General features: G+C 31.8%; 1 protein-coding gene across 1 annotated transcript in view; it reads left to right on the forward strand.

Annotated features, from left to right (window-relative positions):
• Positions 1 to 26,728, forward strand: part of LOC129968959 (SEC14-like protein 3) — a 46,748-nt gene that overhangs the window by 7,365 nt on the left and 12,655 nt on the right. The window contains exons 2-9 of the mRNA XM_056083336.1: positions 7,987 to 8,081; positions 10,721 to 10,796; positions 11,789 to 11,832; positions 12,777 to 12,839; positions 14,240 to 14,333; positions 20,111 to 20,205; positions 23,755 to 23,827; positions 25,669 to 25,749. Coding sequence (XP_055939311.1) covers positions 8,031 to 8,081; positions 10,721 to 10,796; positions 11,789 to 11,832; positions 12,777 to 12,839; positions 14,240 to 14,333; positions 20,111 to 20,205; positions 23,755 to 23,827; positions 25,669 to 25,749 — 577 coding nt within the window. The 5' untranslated portion in view covers positions 7,987 to 8,030. The remainder of the gene's footprint in view (positions 1 to 7,986; positions 8,082 to 10,720; positions 10,797 to 11,788; positions 11,833 to 12,776; positions 12,840 to 14,239; positions 14,334 to 20,110; positions 20,206 to 23,754; positions 23,828 to 25,668; positions 25,750 to 26,728) is intronic.

Consider the following 26,728-nt stretch of genomic DNA (forward strand, 5'->3'; position numbering starts at 1 on the left):
TAAGTATACAAAGAGAAAGCATTGTAATCGTCAAAAAAAATTCGAACTCCAGATTTTGAAGAATTTTCACATTTTATAACTCCCTGTCCGAAAAACATATTTTTCGAATTATGTTCCTAAACTCAAGTACTCAAAAACTCTTTGAATTAGGCATTTGAATTTCGGTAGACGGACGTAAGATTAAATTTGTGTATTTCTATAAATTATGAATTCATTTTCGGAAAATACACTGAATTCTAAAAGTTAAGGTACAGCAGGTTTTTTCTAAATTCATCATTAAAAAAAAATGTCTTAACACTAAAATTTATTGTTTATATGCTAAATAGTAACGAACTTAAATAAAACTTATGCAAAATCAATAACTATCACCTTTATTTTAAAGAAATGAATGCTTATACAGGCGTAGTATAAAATGTGAAAAATTCTAACTTTCTCAACTTCGTGTGTAAGTTTCATGCATGATTGCTGATCTTCAATTGTTATCGGCAATTTTGTTGACAATATCCAGGAGAATATTTAAGAGAAGTCGTTTGCTTGATTCGTTAAGGTGGCAGTTTGTCGGATGGTCACGAGTTGAAGCTGCTAGACATCTCAATGTATCTCGTAGTGTGGTCAAATGACTATGGAATCAGTTTCAATTCAAGAATATTTTGTCCAAAAGATACATTTCATGTCAACCAGAAGTTGCAACGCCTACGGGGGACCTCATTTCGCTCTTTCTTCCTTTCATACTGTTTCTCAATTCATTTTAGATCAATTTGTGGAAACAGGGACAAGAGTCTCATTTACTACAATGCGAAGACGCCTTCACCATACAAATCTGTACGCAAGACGACCAGCTTTGTGTCTCTCTCTTAAAGTCAGACCACGTTTACGTTAGGCAATAGAATACGTCTCCTGGACTCGTCAGCAGTGGCTTCTGTACTCCTGCCAGACCAGTTCAGGTTCACACGGGAGAGGGATTCAGGTCATCAGATGATCTAAAGGAAACAACGCACCAGATGCAACCAATTCAAAATTGTTGAAAGCCACAGTTACGGAGATTGTGTCACATCGCCCTGCATGTTTTCCTTGAAGGCATTTTGAACTGTGTGAGATCCTTGATCCATATGCGGCTGCTATTGGTAATGATTTTCTTCTGATGGACAACAATGATGCCCTCGCCGATTTCAAATTATTGAGTACTATCTTGAAGGTCATGATATGAAACAAATGGAATGGCCAGCTCGATTCCCAGTCTTGAAACCGATACAGCATCTTTGGGAATACCTTCAGAGACAGATTGCTGCCTTAAGTTCACCTCCAAGGACGTTAGATGTGTTGGAACAAAGATTATTCTGTGTTTGATCTTCGCTTTCATGTCGATAAAATGATTCTTTGCATGGAAAGTTGATTCCGCCAATGCATTGTAGCTAGAGGTAGGCGCATTCCTTATTAGAACTCATTTTTGTAATTTTTACGCGATATTTTACAGCATAAAAAAGTGAGGTATTGTTTTCTCCAAGAATGGAGTTATTTGCCAATAGTTCTTTTGTATGTAAATTCTGTTTGTGTTGAATTACTGAATATGTCTATGCTGTATTCACTACAGAACTATTTAGTGCACATTTTCTCAAATGTTCTTGTTTCTATGTTCTCAAATTAGACACAAAAGATATGTTGTATCAATTTTTGGAAGTCAAGGTACGTTTGTTTGATTGCAAATGAGAATGAGAATTACAAAAGGCAAATAACTATACACATAAAAGCAGACTGTTTTATAATTTAATCCCAATATCTATACCAAATTTGAAACCAAATCCGTTTTGGAGTTGACCGTTTGTCGATCTGACTTCGGCGTACATGCGAAGGCATTAACTAAGTTAACTAGAGTGATTTATCTAAAATTTCTCACATACTCTCTAATAAAGGTTCTATTCCAGAGAACACCTTGCATGGCATTGGCGTTCAGTAGTTACAAAATATTAACATTTGGCGCAAATTTAGCACTTTTATTGAATCTATCTTATGATTCTCGGCGAGTTCTTTGGTGATTAATACCTGGTATGCGGTTAATAGCATCGGGAAATCGAATTTATGTTTACGAGATGAGTTTTTTCTAATCGAATGAAACCAAAATATGACAGAACTACACTTGTAAAAATCTTATACCAAATTTGATATATTTAAGTCATTACGTTTATGAGTTATCACTTTTACATGTTTCTGAAAGAATATACCGATAATCAGTCAACCCATTTTTAGATTTGGCTCAAAATTTGATAGATGTCTACACTAAATATGTTAAATCTGTGTACCGAATTTTATCCATCTATCTTCTTCGTTTCATAGTTTTCATATTAACTTATACGTGAACTGTGGGACAGATAGACTTTCTTTGAACAGAGTTTGTTGAAAATATGATAAAAATGTACAATTTTTGTTTAAAGACCGTATACTGAATTTCATCCGTCCAAATCAAAGTGTTTGACAGTTATCCTTATCACAGACAGACAGACAGACACAAGGACAAACATAATGCCAAAAACTGTGATTTCGAACTCAGGGAGAACTTCTAAAAGAGATTCGACAAAATCTCACGACTTTTTTGCGATTACAATACTTTATCTATACTTCATATACGAAAAAGTAAAAACGCAACAATTCAGAGAAATGAAATTTAATATGCAAATTTGTTGCAAAAATTATATTTTTGTATCAAATTTTGATTTCAATTGGTCACCAAACAGGGATGCAAAATGTGCTCTCGGTTTTCTTCTCTATACTTTGAAACACTCAATGCTGATTTTTGAACTCTGCAAATAAAAATTTAAAAAAAAAAATGTGCCCACATGGAATTCAGAGCCTGCTCAAGATCCATAATTTTTAAGTTGGGCAGCGTAAATGGCAACTTTTTTAAGGAATCTCGGCAGGGCCCGACTTAGCCTAATTGGGGCCCAGGGCAAAAACTTCTATGGGGGCCCTTCTCTGCTTCACTACTTTAGTAATGAAGAACTGTGCGACAACTTGTCTATGGTATTTTTCGTTAATTAACTCAAAATGCTATTTAAACTTAAAACTAAAAGCACTCTTACTACTTGAAGTACCACATTTGACCATTAAGTTTAAAAGGGAATCTGACAAAATGCTAAGGCAAGATTTATATTAGAATGTTTTCTACAACTATCTTAAAGATCTATCTATAAGAGAAACTCCTAAATCTCATAAACTAAATATTAGTACATTTTTAAATGAGAAATATGCAAATTACTCAAGTTATTTTCATATGTAGGAGTATTTGATAATTTCTTGCATTTATTGCATACAAACAAAACAAGATTCATTAATTAATTATTTTATCAGTCTAATTTTATTCTGATAAATATTGGGACATTAAAGGTCGAATATTTATTACATTACTATGCATTATCATTCGATATTTGGGAAGGTATCCAGGTAGGTAAATGAAATTAATTAATCAAAAGAAATTTTGATATTATGGGGGAATTTTGAGAAAATACAACTTATAATTGATTATTGTGATTCCTCAGTATTGCGAAAAACCAACAGAACCCACTGATTAAAAGTAACTGAATTTTTCGCAGTTGTGATTAAGATGACCTAGTTAACAATCATATCTCTGCAGTTTGTGAACTTTTCACAAGTTTCCGAAATGCAGTTTTCTGATTGTTAACTAGGTCTTCTAGCTGCGAAAAATTCATATCCTTGCTGACATTAGGGTGGAATTCAGCTAAATTTTGGCAATTACGATGGCTCAATTAAGCCAATCAGAAGCCCATACTTTTGTAAACATATCGCATTTTGCACTATGTAAAAATACAAGCTTTTGATTGGGCCTAGAAAGGATCCCCTTTGATTGGCCCTAAAAAGCCATGGATTTACGAAATATAGATTTTATGTGTTCATACGATAGATAGATTAATGAAGAAGCTAACGTAAAACTGGCGGATTTTACATTGTACTGATATTTTGTTTTAAAAAAGTTCATTAAAGAAGGAAACGTAAAATAAACTTTCTATTCGATTTGGGGGGGGGGACCCCTTTGATGTGGGGATTCGGGGCAACTTCCCCGTATGCCTTGCCTTAGTCAAGCTTTGAGTCTCGGAGAGACCGCTTCAGCTGGTTTTAAGATAATGTGCAATTGTTGTGCATTTTCTTATTGATACTTACACAGATCAAGAGGGTGAATTTCAAGTGTCTTATCATAACTTCAGGCTCCTTTGGAATTCTGTGCCAAATTTAAATTATATAACATTAAGATAAGGACTTTACAGAATAATACCGTAATATTTGGGGTGATTGCATTCTTATTTTGAATAAACACTGATATTTTAATCTCTTCGTGATATATTGATTTTATGAAATATTCGATGTTAAAAATTTTCTGTTTAGCACAATAACAGCTCAGTCAACAGACTAATTGTAAGACATTTGAATCAACCAATAGCTAAGTAACTAACTAAACTTAAAATTATAATATTATTAAGAAATTTTTAAAAACTGGCTTTTAATGCTTGATTTTTCTCAAGAAACAATGCAATAATAATTTAATATTGCAATAAGCAACATTTCTTAAAATATATTTAATAAAATTCATTTTCTTCATGGACCGAAGTAATTTAATTTATAAACTACTTGATTCAAAATTATATTTTTTTAATATTGACTAATCTATTATTTAGTTTATGCATGCAAAGTTCGGCTACAAACTGAATCTAGATAATTATTGTCGGCGACGCCTATAAAAGAACTCAAACTCATTAAAATAAAGGCTCATGAATGGACTGTAATTCACTTTTAATCACACTGATTAATTTGACGAGAGCCGATGGTACATACATATCTTCCTGGCTGCTCATCGCTCTGAACACTGTTTTAACTACAAACTCTTTTTTTCATACAGATGGCAGCCCCTTTTTTCATACAGATTTCAACGCCCGGCAGATACATACTGACGGGCGTTGCAATGTTTTAAGATTCAACAAAATTGTACATTAATATAAAATTCACAACAATAAATGCAATAAGTTTCTCAACTGACACAATATAATGAATAAATGACAAAATAATCAGTAACTGGAGAATTGAAACTTGATAATGAATCGAAACTGTTTCACACTAATAATAAAACTGTTTCACTCCGTTAGAGCTGCCCACATGTCGTCGATGCTCATCAAAGAACTCAAATTCATTGAATAAAGGTTCATTTAGTGGACTGTATTTCACTTTTAATTACAGTCATTAATTTGATTAGAGCCGATGGTGCAAACATTTCTTCCCGGCTACTCGCCGCTTTACGCACTGTTTTACACCAAAACTCTTTTTTCATACAGATGGCGCTACTGTAGTATGCGCAGATACAATTATATAAAATATTTCATGGATAAAAGAATAAGGATTTCATGAGTTTTAAAATAGAATTTTTCAATTTCAATAAAAATTACAATTATAAAGGAAATTTAATGCTAATATATTTACTTATTTTTGTTTGTCTTCTATAGAATTATTTAAGAGAATCATTTATTTGAATAGAAACGCATTTTTCGTACTTAATTCAATTCATTGCTGCGTTAATCACTTCGCTTTTGACACATATCCAGAATGTTTAAATATTGAAGATATTTTATTTATAATAGAAAAAAATTAAGAAAACTTAAATATATAGGCCAAAACATTGTAACAAGGGTAAATACTTTACATTATATAAAGGGTAAATACTTTAACCCTTTATAGTTCTCTGGGATATATTCTTACCATCTGTAAAATATTTTTTACGAAGGCTCAAATAAGTATTTTAAAATGATAAATAGGGTAATCAGATGATTAAAATTCGATAGAGCTACCTTAAAAGCTCCGAAATACATTAAATCTATAATTATATATCGTTTAAATTCAAAAGTGGTAAATATGCTTACCACTGCTTGTTCACGATGCAAAGATTTTCGTAACGATATAAAGTTCTAGCGTTTGTCATTACATTTTAACTCATCAAATTTTTTCAGACATAAAACAACACTGTGTTGTGTTCTTTATGTCTAAGATATTCTTATATTTTATTATAATTATTTGGTATTGAAATTATTTCAATTAAATCTAACATTCATTTTTAAAAATAAACATAATCTGTTGATGCTGTTGGAATTTCTTAAAATTCAGAATTTTCCTGTTAATGATTTTATGCATATTTTCACTTCAATTTTTATATATTGATTATTTGAATACTGTAGTTTACGATATTTTAGTTTATTTCTTAAAGCAAAACGTGACCATCAGATTGCAACAGTTTTATTTTCATGCAATGTAGCATATATAAGTGGCCAGTATCTTATATTTTAAATTTTAAAATTGTGAAAAAGGGTTTTTTTAATAATATATTACAAAGTTTATTTAAATAACATTTTACTTTTTGGGCTTTAATTTATAATTTATTATAATGGAATTTTGAAAACATTTAATTTATAATTATGGTATTTTGAAAACATTTTTAATTCAAGTATTTCAAAATGGCAACAAGATGAGAAAAAATTTCATTAAATTAATTGATTAATTGATTTCTAAATTCTGAAATTTTAAAAATTATTTATTATCTTGAGAATTCCAAGTATACGAAATTTCATTATATTTCGCCAGTAAATAAATGAAAATTGGATATAATTCCGCCTTAACAATCATGAACCATATCATCAAATTATATAAAACGATGCTTATAAGCAAAATTGTAATTACATTTAAAAAAACATCTGAATACATTATAAATTTTCGTTTATTTTTTATGTTTTACATAATGAATTAAGTTTCAAAAAGTTAATTCGGTCATCAACTAACAAACAATCTGGAATGATGATTTTCAAATATTCTACGCTAGTAAGTAATTAATAATGCAAATGATAAAGATTCAAGAATGTCGTGAAGGTAAATATTTGTTTCTTAAAACACTTCCGGATTATATTATCGTACTCAAACAAATCATCGATGTTTGAAAGATAAAATTCGATAAGAATGTTTGTATCAGAATTTTGTCATTATTTACTCAAATACTTAGAACTGATTTTTCTTTTCCGGTATTTCATATATAAGTTCTGTGTTACCACTTGTTGTTTTGACAAGATGATAGGTGGAAAACTATTTATTTCTCTGTTGTTTCTATTCCATTTAGCCTTTGGACGCACGTTTACGCCTTTTCAGTTTCTTCTACTATTAGATTGTACTAATTGGATTATTAGGAACTGCTTGCTGTAAAATTCTTTTGCTTTTGTCATTATATTTTTAAAAAATTCTGTAAAGTAAATTTGTATAAGGTAAGCAACAAAATTAATATTTGCTAAAACTTATTGTTGCTTAGTTATATTTCAAAAACTGTATGTTATTTCTCTGAGTACCGAATCATTAATTAAACAATTTAATTGTTGAAATTAAACGCTATTAAGAAAACATCTTACCAATATCATTACAAACTTTATTTTTTTAATACATTCAAAATAATTCAAAAAAATTAATTCATCTCTACAATTTTTTATTTAAAAAAGGAAAGTTTGGAATTTATAAATTTTTAATCAAACAATTAATTTTACTTAGCACTTTTGATTAAAATTTGAACTCAAAACCAGTAAACTGAATTATTTTTCATGTATAATAAATTGACATAGATCTGTGCAAGTTTTTTTTTTATTATTATTATTTTTTTTTTAAAGATTGATGTTGTAAGGATTGTAGCCTATTTATTCTGAAGTGATATTGAACAACTATATTTTTAAAGCAGAAAATAATTCTGCCAATATTTATGATTTTTAATATTTTCAATCTAATCATTTGTTACAAAACTGAGCAGTCATAAATAATACATTGAAATTAATGATAAAAATCTAAGAATTTTTAATTAAAAAGATTTTATGTTTACCCGAACTTGTGTTGCTAAAGATAATTTTAAAATGCTGAAATACTTCATTTATATTATATTTTAATAATTCTATATTTTTCTTGATTTAGTCAATCTTCACAATTTATTTCAAAAATCTCCTCAGATAGGCACAATGACTGTAATTGATGGAATTATACCTGAAGAAAAAAACGTTATAGACGAGGTAAAATAACCTTAATATTCTTTACACATAATATTCTTTATGTGAAGGTGTGTGTGTATATATATATGAATATTGAAATAAATGTACATGTTCAAAAATTGCAAAAATGTAATTGTTTTATATACTTTCATAAAATATTCCAAATTTAAGAAATACTACAAAGTATAACGAAATTCATAATTTCTTTAATTCTGTTTTTCAAAATTTAAATAATCTTCATCCTTTGTATTTCTTTCATAATATTTATTATAATAGAATATAAATTCAGAAAGTTATATAAAGAATTAATATTTTTATACGCATCGATTTTATTTTAATATTTTACGAGAATCATGACAGTACAAGAATTATTTTTAGAATTCCAAGATTAGAGAGTAAACCAAAGAACATTATGAAACAAATTTATGAATATAAATAAAAATATTTCGGTTAATTAAATAACAATTAGTTTTTTAATTTTATTATATGACTACCCGTCTTTGGCTAGTCATATAATACATATAATACCGGCTGTATATGACTAGCCGTCTTTGGCTAGTCATATACAGCCGGTTCACCAGTATTACCGCTAGCTACAATTTTCAATTAAATATTTAAAGTAACTGGTCTCTTAATAGATTATCAAACAAAACATTTTTAATCTTCAAATTTTGATAGTCATACCAAACTTATACCGTTGTTTAGATCGTTTCGTTCAATTTACTATATATATTTTGCAAATTTGTTGTCATTTCCGGTAAATCTTCAACTTTAATTTAAAGTGGAAATGATGAAATTGCAATTAATATAAAGATATTTTTTAATAAAACCTAGCGTTTTATTTTATTTATCATCTTTATTGTTATTTATTTATTATTATTATTATTGAATATGAGTATTGCAAACAGAATCGCTCGGTATTTAAGTCTTATGTGAACTACAAAATATTTTTCATAATTTATGTAATATCTCAAACAATAATTCAATAAATATTTCTCAGATTCAGCCTAAAATTCAGTTTTTAGTTTTGCTTTCAAAAGGATTGAAATGAAATCAATAAAAATATTTTTTTTCCGGCCTATAAATATATTTCAAAAATTATGAAGTCTAAATTTAATGCAGTAAGGTATCAGATTCTGAGAAATATTCTGGACACACCAAATTTTAAATAAATGAATCAATATTTCTATTTTCCACGATCAACTAAGACTTATTTATGAAGTTTTGAATGTTAAAAATTTAGAAAAACTCAACATTTTCATAATCTTAGGCCAATTAATCTTGAGAAACCTGCGCGCAGATTGGCGTATTTTCTTTGAAACGATCGATGGAAAATCTAAAATTGTCCTTTTTTTATTGAATAGTGATATTCAAATTTTCATAAATCAGTCAGTTTAAGTGATTGATTTAGTTGATTGGAAATTAACTCTTTATTTAAAATATTAGTGTTTCAAGAACATTTTGTTATTCGTGATTTCTACAGCAGAAGCTTTATGTAAAATCAAAAATTAGTTATTTATTAAAGCATTTATTGAATCAAGTTACATATAATATAATCATTTTCCATTTAGACCATTTTAGCAGATCAGTGTCTTACTAAAGGTTTACAAATTAGCTGTGTGGCCCTGATTTGAATGGATATCCTGTTCATATTAAACAAAATTTGCCTTAAAATAAAACTGATTTATTGGATTAATAATATAGAGAGTGTAAAAGATCATAAAATAATTTTTCTTGAATTTATATTTTAGAAAAAATAATATTTCATATTTGTTTCATTTCCTACAGACACGTGCCGAAAATTATATTTTTGCAGATTTCATTTCCCAAAAGATTTAATTTATTTTTAATTGGAGCTTTAATCAATGTGATGGCAACACTTTGATATAGCTAATTTTTTCCCATGAATGCGAAACGTGCTCGTGCAGCTTAAGTTTTATTTTATTTTGTACGAAAAAAATTGCTGAAAAATATAGTTAAAATATTTATTTAAAAATTCATTAAAAATAGAAATTTAATTTTAAGGTTAAAACATTGGTATCATTTAAAAGATAAATTTTTGATCTTTAACTTCATGTAAAAATATTTTTTGTGCGGTAATATTTTCGGAAGTTATAGCAGAAACACGCCAAAATTTCGCTTAATTTTTAAATAAATAAAATTATAATTAAAAATTCGAAAAAATAACCCCAGTTGCACATTCCCGGCCTCCAAGGTATACACGTGCCAAATTTGGTAGCTGTAGGTTGAATGGTCTGACCTGTAGAGCGCCAACACACACACACACACACACACACACACACATTGAGCTTTATTATAAGTATAGATTATCTGAAATAATTTATATTTTTTCTTAAATCTACTATTTTGATTCATGATTTTTAAATTGATTTTTAACGATTTTTAGTTCTGATGACTTTAGTTAAATTAATAATTCTGATAACAATTTGCGTTTCACATCCCTAAAAATATTCTACTGTAAATTGATAACATAAAGTTGATGCTCTCTCTCTCTTTTTTTTTTTTCTTTTCATTGTAAGCTGTAAAAGCATTCCAGAAGTAGTTATTGTCATTACTCCATTTTGACATTCGCAATAATATTTTCCTCTCAGTTTTCAATAAATACCAATAAATAAATGAAAGAATTTGGTTATTTTTAGCTCAGGAAAAGGACAATAAATCTCGTTTCTCAAAAGATGCTGGAAGATGAATTATTGTTTTATCGTTTTGCCAAAGGTAAGATTATTAATACTTTTCATATGAAATAAAAAAAAAACATTTGATTGAACTGAATTATTTTAGTTCATATTTTTAAAAATTAAATTTCGTAAAAGAAACATGTTAATGAAAGGCTATAACCTGCGTCATATATCATACTTAAATAAAAATCCCGATTCATAGAGACAGCATTTTTTTTTAAAATTTAAGATTATTTTTAAATAAAATCATTATCGAGAAACTGTAATTTTTGATAGCTTTTGAGAACAACATTAAATATACAGTTGAAAAACATTCTTTAGTTATTTTCAAATTTGATAAATTTGAATTCCATTTAACATTTTTTTTAAATATTTTTTTTTCTATTTAAGAATGTTTTGTTTCTCAAATTTTACAAAATATGTTGATTTAAAAAAAATTCCATTTGGCATTTTTTTTTTAAATTCTGTTATTTAAGAATGTTTTGTTTCTCGAATTTTACAAAATATGTTGATTCAAAATAATTCCATTTGACATTTTTTTAAATAATTTTTTGAATTATTTAAGAATGTATTGTTTCTCGAATTTTACGAAATATGTTGATTCAAAACATTTAGCTCCTTGTATAAGTTATCCAATATGCCAATTTTTAACAGATTTTTTTAAAATGAATGGCAACATGTTCAGTCACATTTATATTCAGCGCTTCTACACCATTTGTGTTATATATTAATATTAATAAGGAAAATGGTCTCAAATGTCTTTCTTCTGAATGGAGCTAATTTTTCAATTTTTATGGAAAATTCTGGAATTTTATCCACAGTTTATTTTTTACATTTCTCAATTTTAAAATAGTATTTTCTTCTGATAATGTTGAGACTTTGGGCGAATTTTCTCATGAAAAAATGCACAACAGGAATTTTATTAGAAATAGAAACAATTTTTAAGTATTTTATTAAAAGCAAGAAATTATATATGAAATTTTCCTGATATACACATATTCCTGAAGAGAAATTTTTCAATCTTTACAGCGCGAAATTTCAACCTGTCAGATGCAGAAGCCATGCTAAGAAAGGTAATATTTATTTGAAATACAATAAACATTTAGTTAGTTAGTTATTATTTAATCAACACACTGTCTTTATAAAATGAAGGTGCTAATCAATGTTTTATATCGTAATAGTGTTACGATATAAAACATAGTAGAAATAGACATTTTAATAGAATGTCTTAGATCAATTTGTTTTAAATCTTTATCGATTACTGTTCTATGAAAAAACGTTGCAATAACCAAAACGAAACTGAAGAAATCGTACCGTCATATATTAGGCTTGTTCTTATAAAAATGAGTAAATCAAAAGTAACACGACATAAGCACTTAATATTTACATGGCTTTAAATATAACGATCGAAGATTAATAGAAGTAACAATAATGCGTATATCAAATCTCTCGAACAAAACAGTAAATCAACAAAACAGAGTTGAGTTATCACACAACTTCTAAGTTCAATAATAAAACGTTGTAAGTTGCGCGTGAGTTTATTTTTGCTTCTTTGTTGCACCACAACATTATACTGTTTAAAGAACTCTACGATACTTTTGTCAGCTTTTGTTTTTATATCCTCCAAATTATTAATATTTCCTCACTTTTTTTTCCTGGATAACAGCGGAAGAAATTAAAGTATAGGTTTCTTTTCTAGATATCAAGAAGTGCTATTAGAGCAATTTATGTATATTTTTTCTTATAACCAACATCATTTTCATCAAAATTATGCAGTTGTCAGACTGATGTAATCGTTAAAATTACATTGAAAATTCTGGAAAAACTGGAATTGACCGCTTTCAAAGCTTTATGACAGGTTTTTAAAATGGTCATATCTTTTACACATGCTGCTTTGTAACGTAAGAGAAAAAAAACAAATATATGTTAATTCGCATTTTTTTTATTCTTTTATTCTATTATTTATTTATTTTATTTTATTTAATAAAAATGATTGTATTACTCAATTTTTTTCTAGCATATTCTCTTCAGAAAAGAAATGAGAATAGACCAGCTATTTGAGGATTACAAGCCACCACCGGTAAGAAAGCTAAATGAAATTTTATTTAATTATGTTATTTAATAATTAATTTATTTAATAATTATAATTTATATTTGATTACTAGTATACAGTGAAGCCTTTTCGAAAGGCCACCCTGTATAATGGTCACTCCTCTTAACGGCCAGTTTTCCATGGCACGGATTTTTCAGCACATAGATCCAATGTTAATATAATCCCTAGCAAGTGGCCACCCAACCCCCTCCCAATGGCCGCTGCGTGGGTTCGCCCATCCGATTTTTCAGGAAAATGGGATGGGCGAAAATTCAAAGTAAATCACCTCCTATTTCAAACTATGAGCGGAAAGGTATAAGGTCAGGTTAAGAAAGATCGTTTGTACTTTTTTCTTCCTTTTGGTTATTAGTGTATTCTGAAAATTTTGGAATGAAAACGTCATTCATATTTCTTTCATTATTTGATCATTGATCTAATTTGCAACGATGCTGAAGCGCATTCCTCTAATCCAAGAGCAGCGCATTCAAGTTCTGCGCCAATAAGAGAATGGCAAATTGCGGAGAAAGTTAGCTGAATTATTTAACTGTGAAAGAACACAAATCAACTAAATCATTAAAGAAAAGAATTTGATTTTGAAAGAATACGAACATTTCAAATTTCGTGGTGTCAAACGGATGAGACACGAAAAGTATACCAACATAAATGAGGTTTTTTGGAATGGTTTAAAACTGTTAGTGCGAAGGAAATTCCTATCGGTGGACCTATGATTCAACATAATGGGGGGGGGGAATGCGGATGCTTTGGGAATTGAAAATTTATCTGCCAGCATTGGGTAGCTGAGCAAATTTCGTACACGAAATGGCATCACTTTTCGATCACTGTTTGGCGAAGCGGCCAACGTCGATTTCAGTTCATGTGAAGATTGGCAGGAGCGGCTTACATTGCTTTTGGTAAATATTGTGACAAGGACTAAGTGACACTTTTTTTCCTCTCTTTGGTCAATAAAAGTAGAGGCCGCTCAGAGAGGTTTCACTGCACTATACTTGTTTCTTCAGTGAAATTCTCACGTTTTTATATAAGGCCGCGGTGGCCTGGTGGTAAGGTCTTGGCTTCGGAACCGGAGGGTTTCAGGTTCGAGACCCGCTTCCACCGAAGAACCGTCGTGTAAGGGGGTCAGTTGCACGTTAAATCCGTCCTGACCAAACGTCCTCCCGCTGGTGTGGTGTGGTGTGGAGAGGGGGGTGCCAGCTCAGGTGTCGTCCTCGTCATCTGACCGCGGTTCAAAATGACGAGGTCCGTCCCATAATAGCTCTAGTGATGCTTCAAACGGGACGTTAATATAACTAAAACTAAACTAAACTCACGTTTTTATATACGTCAATCTTAATAAAAGACAATAGTTCAAGAAATATTTCTTTTCTTTCTAGAATCTTGTAAAGTATGTCCCCAGCACTTTGATGTGTTTTGATAAAGAAGGATGTGGAGTTCATTACGTCGACGCCGGTCGAACAGATGCGAAAGGTAAGGCTTTCATCGTTCGTTTTAATTTTGTGTGTACGAGAAATGTTTATTACAAATGAAAGAAGAAGATTGGGTATGACGCCATTAGATCTCTTGCCTTCCAATATTGCTGAACATGTCAGAGATACAAGGAAGGAGGAAAAGTCGTAGCAGATTTAGTATTAACCAGGTGAAGGCCTGCTACATTACACCCCGTGTATCAACCCGGGGGGGGGGGCACCTCGAAATGAGGATGAGATGCTTCCGGCATGGTGGTTGGATCTCGCCACCCTGGAGGGTACACTAATAGGTGGGGGATCTGGCTCCTCCCATCGATGACGGGACGTGCTTCCTTCGGGGAGGGTTGTACCGTGGACGGTGACGGCCCTTAGGACTCAACCACAGTTCCCGCCAATGTTGCTGTTGCGGCGGTTTGGTCATTCAGTTTTATGGTTTAAATCCGTGGGCCTTCGGGCGGGTCGGAGAGTTAGATGGTTGACTTACACCCCGTGCATTATAAAGTAAAATATAATTCCGGTCGCTTAGACCTAAACTAGTAACTGAATCTTATTGTGACGATATATATGAAAAACAATCTTTTACTACCCCATCCACATTTCATCCTCTAATTTCATATGATTTGAGCTATGAGAATTAAAAATAGCAAAAGAAAATGTTAAATCCTACTGGTGGGAGGTTTTTAACGTGGTTTCCCATCTTGGGTTTAAAAATAATAAAAATTAAGGGTCTTGGAATCCACTTTAATGTACCCTTTCACATCGCAAAGTGCTAAAACAACACTAAGTCATCAAAAAACAAGATAGTTGCACATGTGATTGCTAAAATATTTACTCGCTTCTTTGTTTTGGCTACCATAATGGCAACAAACTCAAGGGGCACATTAACTCTTTGACTTGGAAAAGTAATTCGATGCATAATTTTTCCACTAACATAAAGATTTGTTCATTGCACTGACAAATAAATATACATAATTATTTTAAGTGGAATTTCTTTGAAAAATTAATCTACATCTTTTTATCATTCTGTATGTATTTTTAACAATTAAAATTGAAAAGTAACTAAATAAAACATCGAATTCATGCACTGTCTTAAATGGTGTGTGAGAGGAGCCATCTGAATGAAAAGGATTAATTTTGAGCTATTTTGATAAGATCTTACCATAAAACCTTTTGACTAATTATTAAATGCTTTATGGTTAACTGGACTTTTTGTAATTTGGTTTTATTAAATTTTGCAATGGTCTTGTTAGATTTTTTTAAAAATTTAAATGATATTATGCTTTTTATTGTGTAATTTATTTTCTTTTATTTTGTGATACTAATTTCTATTCTCCAAAACCTCAATTTCTTGGGATTTTCGGGTCACGAAAGGTCATTATTTTGGACGAAAGTCAGACTCCTCACAGAAAAAAATCCCTGATTTGAATCCCTGCCTGAGAGTGACCCTAGAAAAAGTCTTCAGGCGTCATTTCTTTCTTTTGGATTCCTTTTTTGCATTTAAACTTAATATTTATTTCTAATTTGGATATTTATTTTAAAGTTATTATTTATATCTTAACTAACTGACCCGACGAATTTCATACCGCCTAACAATCAATGAACAGTTTTAGTTACACCATTTATAACTCAAGAACGGCTGTTAATCATATCTGTTTTAATCATATTTGACTTGTTATAATTATAGTAAAAAAAAAAATTAATAAAACTACAAAAATAGGTATTACCATGGCTTGTCAGCAAGACATTTTATTTATTCAATCTATATATACATTCAGATTTATTCTCTTGAGTCATGTACCTTCTGATATGCAACATTTTTTGTTTCGTTATCAGGCGCAGGAACAAATAAAGCGGATGGTTTACCAACACGTGAACATAATTAAAATAAAACGCGCCTATAAAAAACGGATAATCAATGTGATTCACGCGACTATACTCAAAGTGATTAATTATATGTGACATCTTTGAATTTTCCTTTGAGTATAGCCGCGTGAATCACATTGATCATCAGTTCTTTTTTTTATCACGTGACCATGAGAAAAACATGGGTTTTCTAAATTCAGACCACAAGCATTCAACGATTGGCCTTGTGATTTATTAATCGTCATCGCGAATGCAACACGAATTGGAAATCGAATTCGTTTAAACTCAAAGGGCATATCGCTTGGGATCATAGGAATCCTCGTAATGAGAACTTCCTCATCTTTGAATTTTCCTTTGAGTATAGTCGCGTGAATCACATTGATCATCAGTTTTTTTTTTTTTTTCATCACCAAACGCGTTCCATTGCATAGATTTGGTTGGTTTAGGTTTCGAAGCATCATGAATATCGAGCCAACCTTCAGTTGTAAATTATGCGTTGGTTGGCCAGGCATATCCAAGGAGTGTAAAAATTCAGATGGATAGTTGGTGACTTCGATTGTTACACAGTTAGATTTGAATGAATGCAGAGTACCAACGATTTGATTCTGAATTTCGAAGTTTAAGTCATCCACATCTTATTTCTTAGATGTGCTAGAATTGCTCGCTCACTCAACAATTTGTGATTTTTGTCGTTATCAATGATGTTCGGGAACATTTTGTTGATGATCTCATCTTTCGATGAAACGAACTTGCAAAAATTCCGAGGAAATGAAATCAATTCGCTCGATTCGTCGACAGGAACACGTCCATTACCGATAGTCAACAATTGCTTGGAAAAATCTTCAGCAGATGGATAGTTCAGAAATGTAACTCTCATGTTTGTTGTCAGTTAAAGTTTCTTCACATAACGCCACAGATTTTATGATTTGAGGCAAGCGTTTATTTCATCGGCAGCAGTCGATCTTGGAATGACTGGCAGTAATGATTTTACTGTTTGGCAATTTCCGCCAAACAGTAAAATCATTACGCCTCCAAAGCATCTCGAGTCATCACGCAAATCTTTCAATGTCCGGTCAAGTTCTTCCAATGCGCAATACGTCGTCCCATATGATGATTTTAGATGCTACTAAATTTTTGGTCATTGCGGATTGTTTCGAAATGTTACATGTCACTTGTTCAGAATTTTGTAGGTTTAACGGCAACTTAAACGCTGAATGAGCCGTACGGCATCCTTCCAACAATGTGGCCGCTATGCCAGAAGAAGCAACTGCTATCGCAATATCCGATCTCGCACGAACAGTGGCCAAAAGCAATGATATGAAGAATGTCTTCCCAGTTCCCCCAGGGGCTTCCAGGAAAAATAAGTCACCATTTCCATCATCAATTGCCTTCGTTAATGTATGATACACTTTCTTCCGTTGGGGGTTCAGCAGGGGAACATTCGTTTGAACTGATTGGCCTAATTCATGTCGATCATATTCACGTTCGTGTTCCAATTCTCGATTAAACGCGTCGTTCATTCCACGATCTGACGCTGGTATTCCTAACTTCACTAATAAACTGCCGCATATGAGGTAACACGTGCAATCAACAGCAAATCCTGGTTATGCATCTCCTCATTTACCTCAATATCGAGATTTCTTGAACTTACACGAATTTGATGTAAAATGTTTCCTGACATGTTATCCTTGTATTTGTTCCACAAGTCACGTGGATTGGATGGGAAGCATGTCCAAAGGATGATAGCAAATAATATGCGTATCTGAATTGGAGATGCAGAAATATTGGCACAGCCATTGTCGTGTTCCAATGATTATCATTTTCAAGCAAATTGAGCTCTTGACATGCAACACGAAATGTTGGGCACATTATACCATTAACAGTTCGTTGTGATTCGAATGATGTTGGCCCTCAACATTCACCAGTAACAACCGCAAATGGAAGCATTCATCATTCTTCGAATGAACTGTATAAATACGGCCAAAGGGCATCAGTAGAATGCACATCCGGATGACCAGGAACCGCGTCGCTTTGCTTCCGACGTTGAAATTTCTTCGATGAAGCGTTCCAAGTGTAATAACGTGGCATCTCTGAGTAAAGCAACATTCGGGCAAACGGATCGCTTTGGCAAGTCGCAAAGAAACTCATTAATGTTGTCACTGGAAGTGCGGAGGAATAAACTCGTTGCCCATTCTCCAGATGCACCGCTAATTGTACAACAGTGGGATGACGTTGGTGAATAGGGAATGGGAATATACGCCAAATCGCCTCATTGCAGTTCACATATCGACCAACTTGATAGCTGGTAATTTCATCGTTGATATCGGTGGTTTGTATGCCAAAAGCCGTCATATCGCCATACCGTGGCAGTCCAATATTAATTTTTTTTCGTGAACGTTCACGATATTTTAATGGTTATTCTGCTGTTCGCGGCTGAGACGAATTCAAAAAACAAATATCATTAAAATCGGTATAGCCGTTCTTGAGTTATAAATGGTGTAACTAATACGATTTACGGCTTTGTTTTATACATATAGATATATAATTACAGAAAGCACAATAGAATTAATAAAATCCATCATTTCAGAAAAATTATAGATGTATATCATATTACATAATAATTATAAGTAATTAATATCACATATTGAAAAGATTACTGTTGTTCCGAATTGTTAGTTCAAGAAAATACAAGTTAATAGACACAAATATCCTCATATTTAATGAAAAAGAAATTTTCTTGCTTTTATAAGCACGAATTAATTTTTTTTTATTTCTTTGTGTAGTTCGTGATTTGCTAATCAATTTAGTTTCTAGGTGCAAATATTTAATCAAGATAATAGATCAGCCTGAAAGTCCAAAAAATGTGTCCAAAACCGTAATTAAATTTTTAATTTTTATATTTCTTAGAAAAATATTTGTGTCTTAGAAATTTACCTGCTTTTTAATATTACAATTCTACTACACTTGCGTTTCAATCTAATAAAATTTTAACGCAATTTTTTCTATTCCGAATTGTAAGTGAAAGTAAATGTCCGCTTTTAGGAATTACTTAAGTAATATTTGAAATAAATTTTATTTAACCAATACTATAAAACAATCACTAACAGAAAGTAAACATTGGGTTACCGCATGCATTCAAGGGAATCGCACACAGTCTGAAGAATTCTTGAAAAGTTCATTTTCCGTTGTGAAGGATTGCGAGTCACTGTTCACCAAGGCGCCAAAAGCAGAGTTCGGTTATTCTATTTGGCAACGCATTACAGTTCTGGCGATTGGAAAGAATTCTCGCTACACATTCTGAATTTCTAATGTCTGTAAAAGTCAATCATTGCTAATAAGCTTTCCGAACTTACTTTTCTAATTAAGTAGTTAATTAATTCTAATTAACTACTTTATGCCAGGACGTCGGCAATAGAAAAAATAGAGAAAGCGCGTCTTCCCCGTGATCTGAATATCCCGGGTTCGAGTCCCGGCTCGGGCATAGTTGTTGTTTTCTTCTTTGTTCTATCTGTGAGACGTGCGAATGTGCCTCCCTATAAAAAGGGGTTGTGAAAGCGAATGTGACACATGAGTAGCTAAGTCGTACTCTTGGCCCTAGATGGCGCTACTTAAAAAACAAGAGACTATCACTCGGCTTAAAATTGCTGACATGCTCAGCGGGCTTGTCAACGACAAGTGCCATTAGACACAACAATACAACTTTTCTAATTATCTTTTTTATTGACTTTCTGTTAAATATGAATATTCATGAAAAATTGTGTTTTAAATGTGAGTAATCACATAAAATGGTTAGATTAATAAAAATTAATGAGATATTCATATGTATATCACTTTTCAAGATCTAAAAATCAATCAATCTTGAAAAAATTAAGCTTATGAATATATAACTTATGTACATTAATGTACTTTTACCAGGTTTATGGAACTTGGCGAAGAAAGAAGACCTGCTGAGATATTTTGCTTATCGAGTCGAAAAAGATACAGAACAGATCTTCAAAAGGAATCGAAAAGTATTATTATTCACCCTTCTAATAAATAAGAAAATTCACAATACTTGAAAAAATTATTCCTAATAAGTTGTGAGAAATGCCCAGTTGCTTTAAAAATAACTTATATCCTGTAATTACAAAGCTGTTACCAAGGAATTTTAATGAATAATTCCAGTTACATTACGTCATAACGGTTATAATTCATCATCGAATGATAAGTTATTCATTACATAATGATTATGAATTATTATTAAACAATTGTACAATCAGAAATTCAAGAAATATGTGATAGTTTTTCTCATCCAATTCACATTTATTATAAAAGTTTAGATGTATAGTATGCAACAATTATTCAATATTACCTACTCTTCACCAATATTATTAATACCTTCTAGAGGCAACATTGGATTCTGGATTCGCGCTTTACAATACCTATCTCATTATCCATAGATCGCTTCTAAATTCATGAGATAAACTTAAAGTCAATCGGTTAGAGATAAAGTAGAAATTCATTTATTTTTACAATACAGCATAGGACCACAAACAAAATAGACCGTTACAGGTTTAATTTTTTGACAGTGAGTAAATGAATATACCGGCTAAATTGTACATCACAGATATGCAACTAAAATTATAAATTTACAATATTATAACAACACGTGACGATTGTATATCTTCAGAGTGCAGTCTTTGAAATACTTGCTTTAAAACCCAGAAGTTTGTCATTGAAATTGTGCTCTATTTGATATTATACTGTTTGCCAAAGAATTCTAAAACCCTCCTGCGCTTTCCCGCATGCGTTAGGATGGGTTTAATTCCACAAAATAGGGGATAGGGGAAAATGAAAGGAGATGTTTACATTTAACAACAAAGTAAATTCCGAAAATGTGCACATCCTTCCTCTTATCTCCCCTTAATGAAACAGAATCGTCGAAAAGTGGTCGTCTCAGGGTACTGAAACGAACTGTAACTAAAGCCCCGTTCCAACGACCTGTGCGCGTCTTGAGACAGGCACACTTTCCCCTCTTTCCACTCTCTCTCTTGTGGTTCACCAGGGTTCTTTGATGTCTGTTCAGTTTACCGACAATTTGCGGGAAACTCCGTACAAGCGAGGATGGTCATACAATGGGTCAGTTGGCAGATTTATGACCCAATCCGTAAGGTCACAGGTCGTCGGAACGCGGCTTAACAGACTGCAAGCGACATAAAATGCTAATCAATCATTAAATGGTTGCTGGAAGTCTACCACTGTTTATCATAGATACGCTTTTTCTACCACTTGACAAGTGATGCAATGTATTCTTGTTTATTTTTCATACAAAATCATAATCATCAGCAACTGCGATGCTTCTTAGGCTTAAATAATAACTGCGCTGCAATTCCTTCACGAATGGCCATTGATGCTACTTGTACGTTTTATATTTAAAGGGGTAGGAAGTCAACCTTCATTTGAATGATCTTGTGAATACGCACATTTGCCATAATAATTCAACAACAACAACAACAAAAAAACCCTTGTGCAATCATTAATTGCTCTGGCATTGTCACAAAAGTTACACAATGGTTTGGTTTCATTGCCACATTTATTTCTGTTACTTTTAAAGATAAACACCAGCAAAATTTGAAACCTGTTCTATCGATGGTAAACGGTATCAAGATTCGCCAACAGCATTTATGATCCTGAACCATAGCAATGTCACTTTATCCGACATAATTCGCCCTTATAAGTACAAAATATGGCACGTCATTTCCATGCTCTGGTTTGATATTCCGACAGATGTACAATATCTTAAAGATATCGTAACAATTCTGTAGGGTAGTCTATGCTATTACAAGCCTATTATTCTCAACATTCAGTGTACAACAAACATTCATCAAAGCATAGGAGAATAGACATTTACCCTTCTGATTCATCTGATCTCATACCCTGAGATTCCTATCAATGAAGATTTTAATCAGCGAAGACTTCAAATCATGCATATTTTAAAGACCATATTTGCCACTCATTCATTTACTCAGATTTACAGCATACAGTTGTAGAACTTATTGATTTGAGGTTAAGAAAGATACAAAAAGTTAAGAAAGATACGGTGGCCGTATATGCAATATCCGGTATAATTTACGTTATACAATGACACCTATTTTTATAAACTATCAATCACAAAACTAAAAACCAAAAATTAAAAATACCTAGAGGTATTTTTTAATTATTTATATACTAGCCGCCTTTGGCGACCAGCCGGTTCGCCAATCTTAATGTTCGTTAAAATTTTAATAATTAAATATTTTATGCAATTTCTACTTTAATAGTTTCTTCATCAAAATATTTTAAAACTTCAAATTTTGATTATCATATAATTCATTCATAATATTATAAAGGCCTTCAGTCATAACGTAATATGTATCTCTCTCATTTTCTGTTAGCACCCGTAGAATTTCTACTCTAAATTAAAGTGGAAAGAATTTATCTTCTAATTGAAGATAAATTCTTTCCACTTTAATTTATTATATTAATTATATAATAATATTTTTTACTGAAACAAAGCATTTTTTTATAATCTGATTACTGAAAATAGAGTCACTCAGCGTTTAAACTTTATGGGCACTAAAGAATATCTTTTTAAATTTATGTAATATCTCAAGAGTTGGTCAACAAAATTTTCTTAGATTCATTATGAGCAGATCGATTAATTAACAATGTTTAAATTTAAATGCATCAAACACTAAGAAAATAAAACAAATCGTTTAAAATAAACGGTTGAAAACAGGGTTTAAAAAAACTACTTAAAAAACGATGTACTTAAAACTATAAGCATATACAAAAAATATATAACTAACATAAATACAATTTACTTACAAAAGCATGCAACTAACCCAAAAATAATTTAAATCATCCATTGATAACGTTGTCATGGCAACAATCAGAACAGAATGCGCATGCGTGAATTTTCTTCGCCGGTTACGTAACGCAAATACGTGATTTTTTCTACGCCAGTTGGGGTAACGCTATGCGGATTAGAAATTTTTAATTTCCTTTATTCTGTTTTATTTTAATTCAAAAGTACTTCAGAATGAATCTGAAACACGGATTCATTAACAATGTTTAATTTTAAATGCATAAAACATTAAGAAAATAAACAGAACCGATTGAAATAATCCGCCGAAAAATTTTAACCCTAGCCTCATTACTGTTGGGAGAAAAAAAAACTGAATCCTTTCTCGTTTGGCGCTGGGGATAATGGAAGATTTTTTTGGCGGAAAAGTTGGCGGTGGGGAAAAAAGAAGATTTTTTTGCCGGGAAAGTTAGTTTTTAATTAATAATTAAAATTCTAATTAAAAATTCGAAAAAAGAAACCCCAGGTGCACATTCCGAACCTCCAAGGTATACATGTACCAAATTTGGTAGCTGTATGTCAAACGGTCTGGCCTGTAGAGCGCCAACACACACACACACACACACACACACACACATTGAGCTTTATTATAAGTATAGATATAGATTATCAATAATAAAAGTATTTTTTATTTAAAAGAAATGAATAAATACATATGTATTTTGAAATTTTTCAGCCGAAGAAAGAACTGTATTTGCCTGTATTTAATATGGAAAATTTGGATTACAGTACAGTAACTAACGTCAAAAGTAAGTCATTATTTGTTTTTATTTAACTGATATCTTTCATGCGAAAGAATTTTAGGCAAAGCTTTGAAATTCAGCACATTGTATGTTTTTGATGACAGTGCAAAATTTTACCAAAAAATTTTGATACCGTATTAAAAATCTAGAAGTGAATTTCAGAAAAATTCCATCATTCACTTCACATAATAACAAAATTTATAAAATAATAATGAATTATGAGAGGTATTAAAAGGGCCGCGGTGGCCTGGTGGTAAAGGCTTTGGAACCGGCAGTTTCAGGCTCGAGACCCAATTCCACCTAAGAAACGTCGTGTAAGTAGGGCTGGGGCACTTAAATCCATCGGGGCCAAATGTTTTCCTGCTGGTGTGGTGTGGAAGTTTGGAGAGGGGGTGCCAGCTCAGATGTCGTCCTCGGCATCTGACCAAGGTTCAAAATTACGAGGTCCGTGCAAAAACCGAAGAAGCGTAAGGATTTTCGCTTTTTGACATCAGAATACATATTCAACTTCATTATTTCTGATCAAATGGATCTTAAAACATGTCTTTAAAAAATAGCTCCTTATTCGAAGACTTTAAAATTTTTAATTCCGATTATTTTAGCAAATTTTTTCTGAAGCATTAAGGAAATGTAAAATTTTCGTATTCTATCACATACACTTTTCTTATTGTTTTTTTTTTCCCAACAAGAAGATTCAGCTGACTTTCTATAACGATTTTGAATTATCATACAAATCTGACACCTCAGCACGTTGATCTAAAGGCAGAAAAAAAAAAAGCTTCAGATATTGTACAGAATCCAAAGTTTGTGATATAGGCAACATAGCCTTTTCTTGTGTTTATAGAAGCAACATTCATATTAAGCGAATATTATAACAAAAATCGTCCAGTGAGTGTACGAAGAAGTTCAACATATTAGATAATCGAAAGTGTCACTTTGTTCTAAAAAAAAAAGTTGCAAAATATTGCAGAGACATAACAAAGACCAGGACTTGCAGAAATCAACAACACTTACAAGCAACAAATCTTTATTAAGTAGCACAGCAACAATAGGCACAAAAGTTCTCAGAAGGCAATTAGATTACTTCCTCTACGATCAATGCTCCAAAAATAGAATTCATTAAACTCATTCGCTTTAATTTCTCGCCTTTATACAGATTTCCTGACTGGGCACTGAATTTTCTAAATCTACGGTCCTCCCGCTGGTGTGGTGTTGTGCGGTTAGGGGGTGCCAGCTCAGGTGTCGTCCTCGTCATCTGACCGTGGTTCAAAATTACAAGGTCCGTCTCAAAATAGCCCTAGTGTTGCTTTATAACGGGACGTTAATATAACTAAACTAAAAGAATCTTCGATGCTCGGCCTCTAATAGAGATATCATTTGCCGTAATTATTATATTTTTCTAGAGCCTTAATTTTCGTCGCCGTATGATCACCAAAGCCGGTGGTTATTGACCTGGCATCCATTCAATATCCAGTAAAAGCATTTGTAAATCTTAAATTTAACAAAAGATTTCCGTTTATTTTTGCAAGTTATGTACATTGAATTAAAAATATAACTTTTACCATCTTTAATTTCTGCATATCTCAAGTTGTGAGTGGATCTAAGCCTTCAGTTCGATTATTTTCAAAGCACAAAATATCTTAAATGATCTTAAGATAGATCAACAGATTTAATTGATGCAGAATAGGACTTTATCTATTTTCACTAAATGCATTGCTTTCCTTCTAGGTTCTTAGTTTTATATTTTTAATTAATGCGTAACATAACTTGCTTATTTATTTTGATTTGAATATTTATAAAGATTATAAAATATTTATAAAAATATAAAAGTTATACAATTTTTCCAGCTCTACAGTACTGCTTATATTTTTTGAAATGCTACGTAGATAATTTTCCTGAACGTCTAAAATGTGGAATTATCATTAATGGTAAGTAGAGATAATTTTTGTAGAGTAAAAAAATCAATCAAAAATTAAGCAGCAATCATTAGCTATTTTAGAGGCTTTTGTTTAATTTTTTTCCATCCCATATGTGTACAATTACATTTAAGAAGATATTGATTATTCATATACTAAATCATGTGTAATTATAAAAAATATATTGTTACGAATCTGTGATGCGGCTTCCCAGCATAGTTGGTTCCATCATAAGAAAGAATGTTTTACAGTCATCTGCATTGGACGGAGTACGGGTGTCGCGTCGGAGGTCCCGGAGCTTGGCGACAAATTTGGCGACTTTGGCGCCAAAATAGATTATACCCGAAACAGCGAGAATTTTCCCGATCCGTCCAGTAGGAACCGAGATAGGCTTCGAACGTTCCTGATTGGTTGAGAGGCTTCTAACCTCGCTTCCTGAGACCTATAAAAAGGAGCAGCCTGCAGCTGCCGGGGTGGTACGGTGAAGAGTAGTCGGAAGCGGCAGAGCAGAGTAGTCGGAATCGACGGTGAAAAACTGGTATTCCAGGGATTAGCGGAGCAGCGACGGAGTCAAGCTAGTGCTGAATTAAGCTGTGCGCTACTGTCTGCAGTAGAGTCTGTTGTGTGCTGTTGTCTGCACGTCTCGTCTGAAGATAATTGTGTGCTGTATATAGTTGTCGTCTTTGTGCTGTCCTGTGTGGCTTCCTGTAAATAAACGTCGTTGTTTCTTTTTCTACTGCCGCCTGCTGATTGAGCGTTCTCCACACCATATAACTTCCACTATCCAAACGAACCCCGGGAAAATTTCGTAGCAATATTATATAAACAAAATCACAAATATTTTGGGATTGATGGCTAAGCAATAACAAGTTCGAGTTAGTTGATATTTGAGAATTTAATGAATGGCAATATAGTTAAGTTAATGATGATGTACAAATTTTGATGAACAAATTGAAGATGACAAATTTACAGGATGAGACTACGATAATCA

This window comes from Argiope bruennichi, chromosome 5, assembly GCF_947563725.1.
Source record: "Argiope bruennichi chromosome 5, qqArgBrue1.1, whole genome shotgun sequence".
Taxonomy (NCBI): domain Eukaryota; kingdom Metazoa; phylum Arthropoda; class Arachnida; order Araneae; family Araneidae; genus Argiope; species Argiope bruennichi.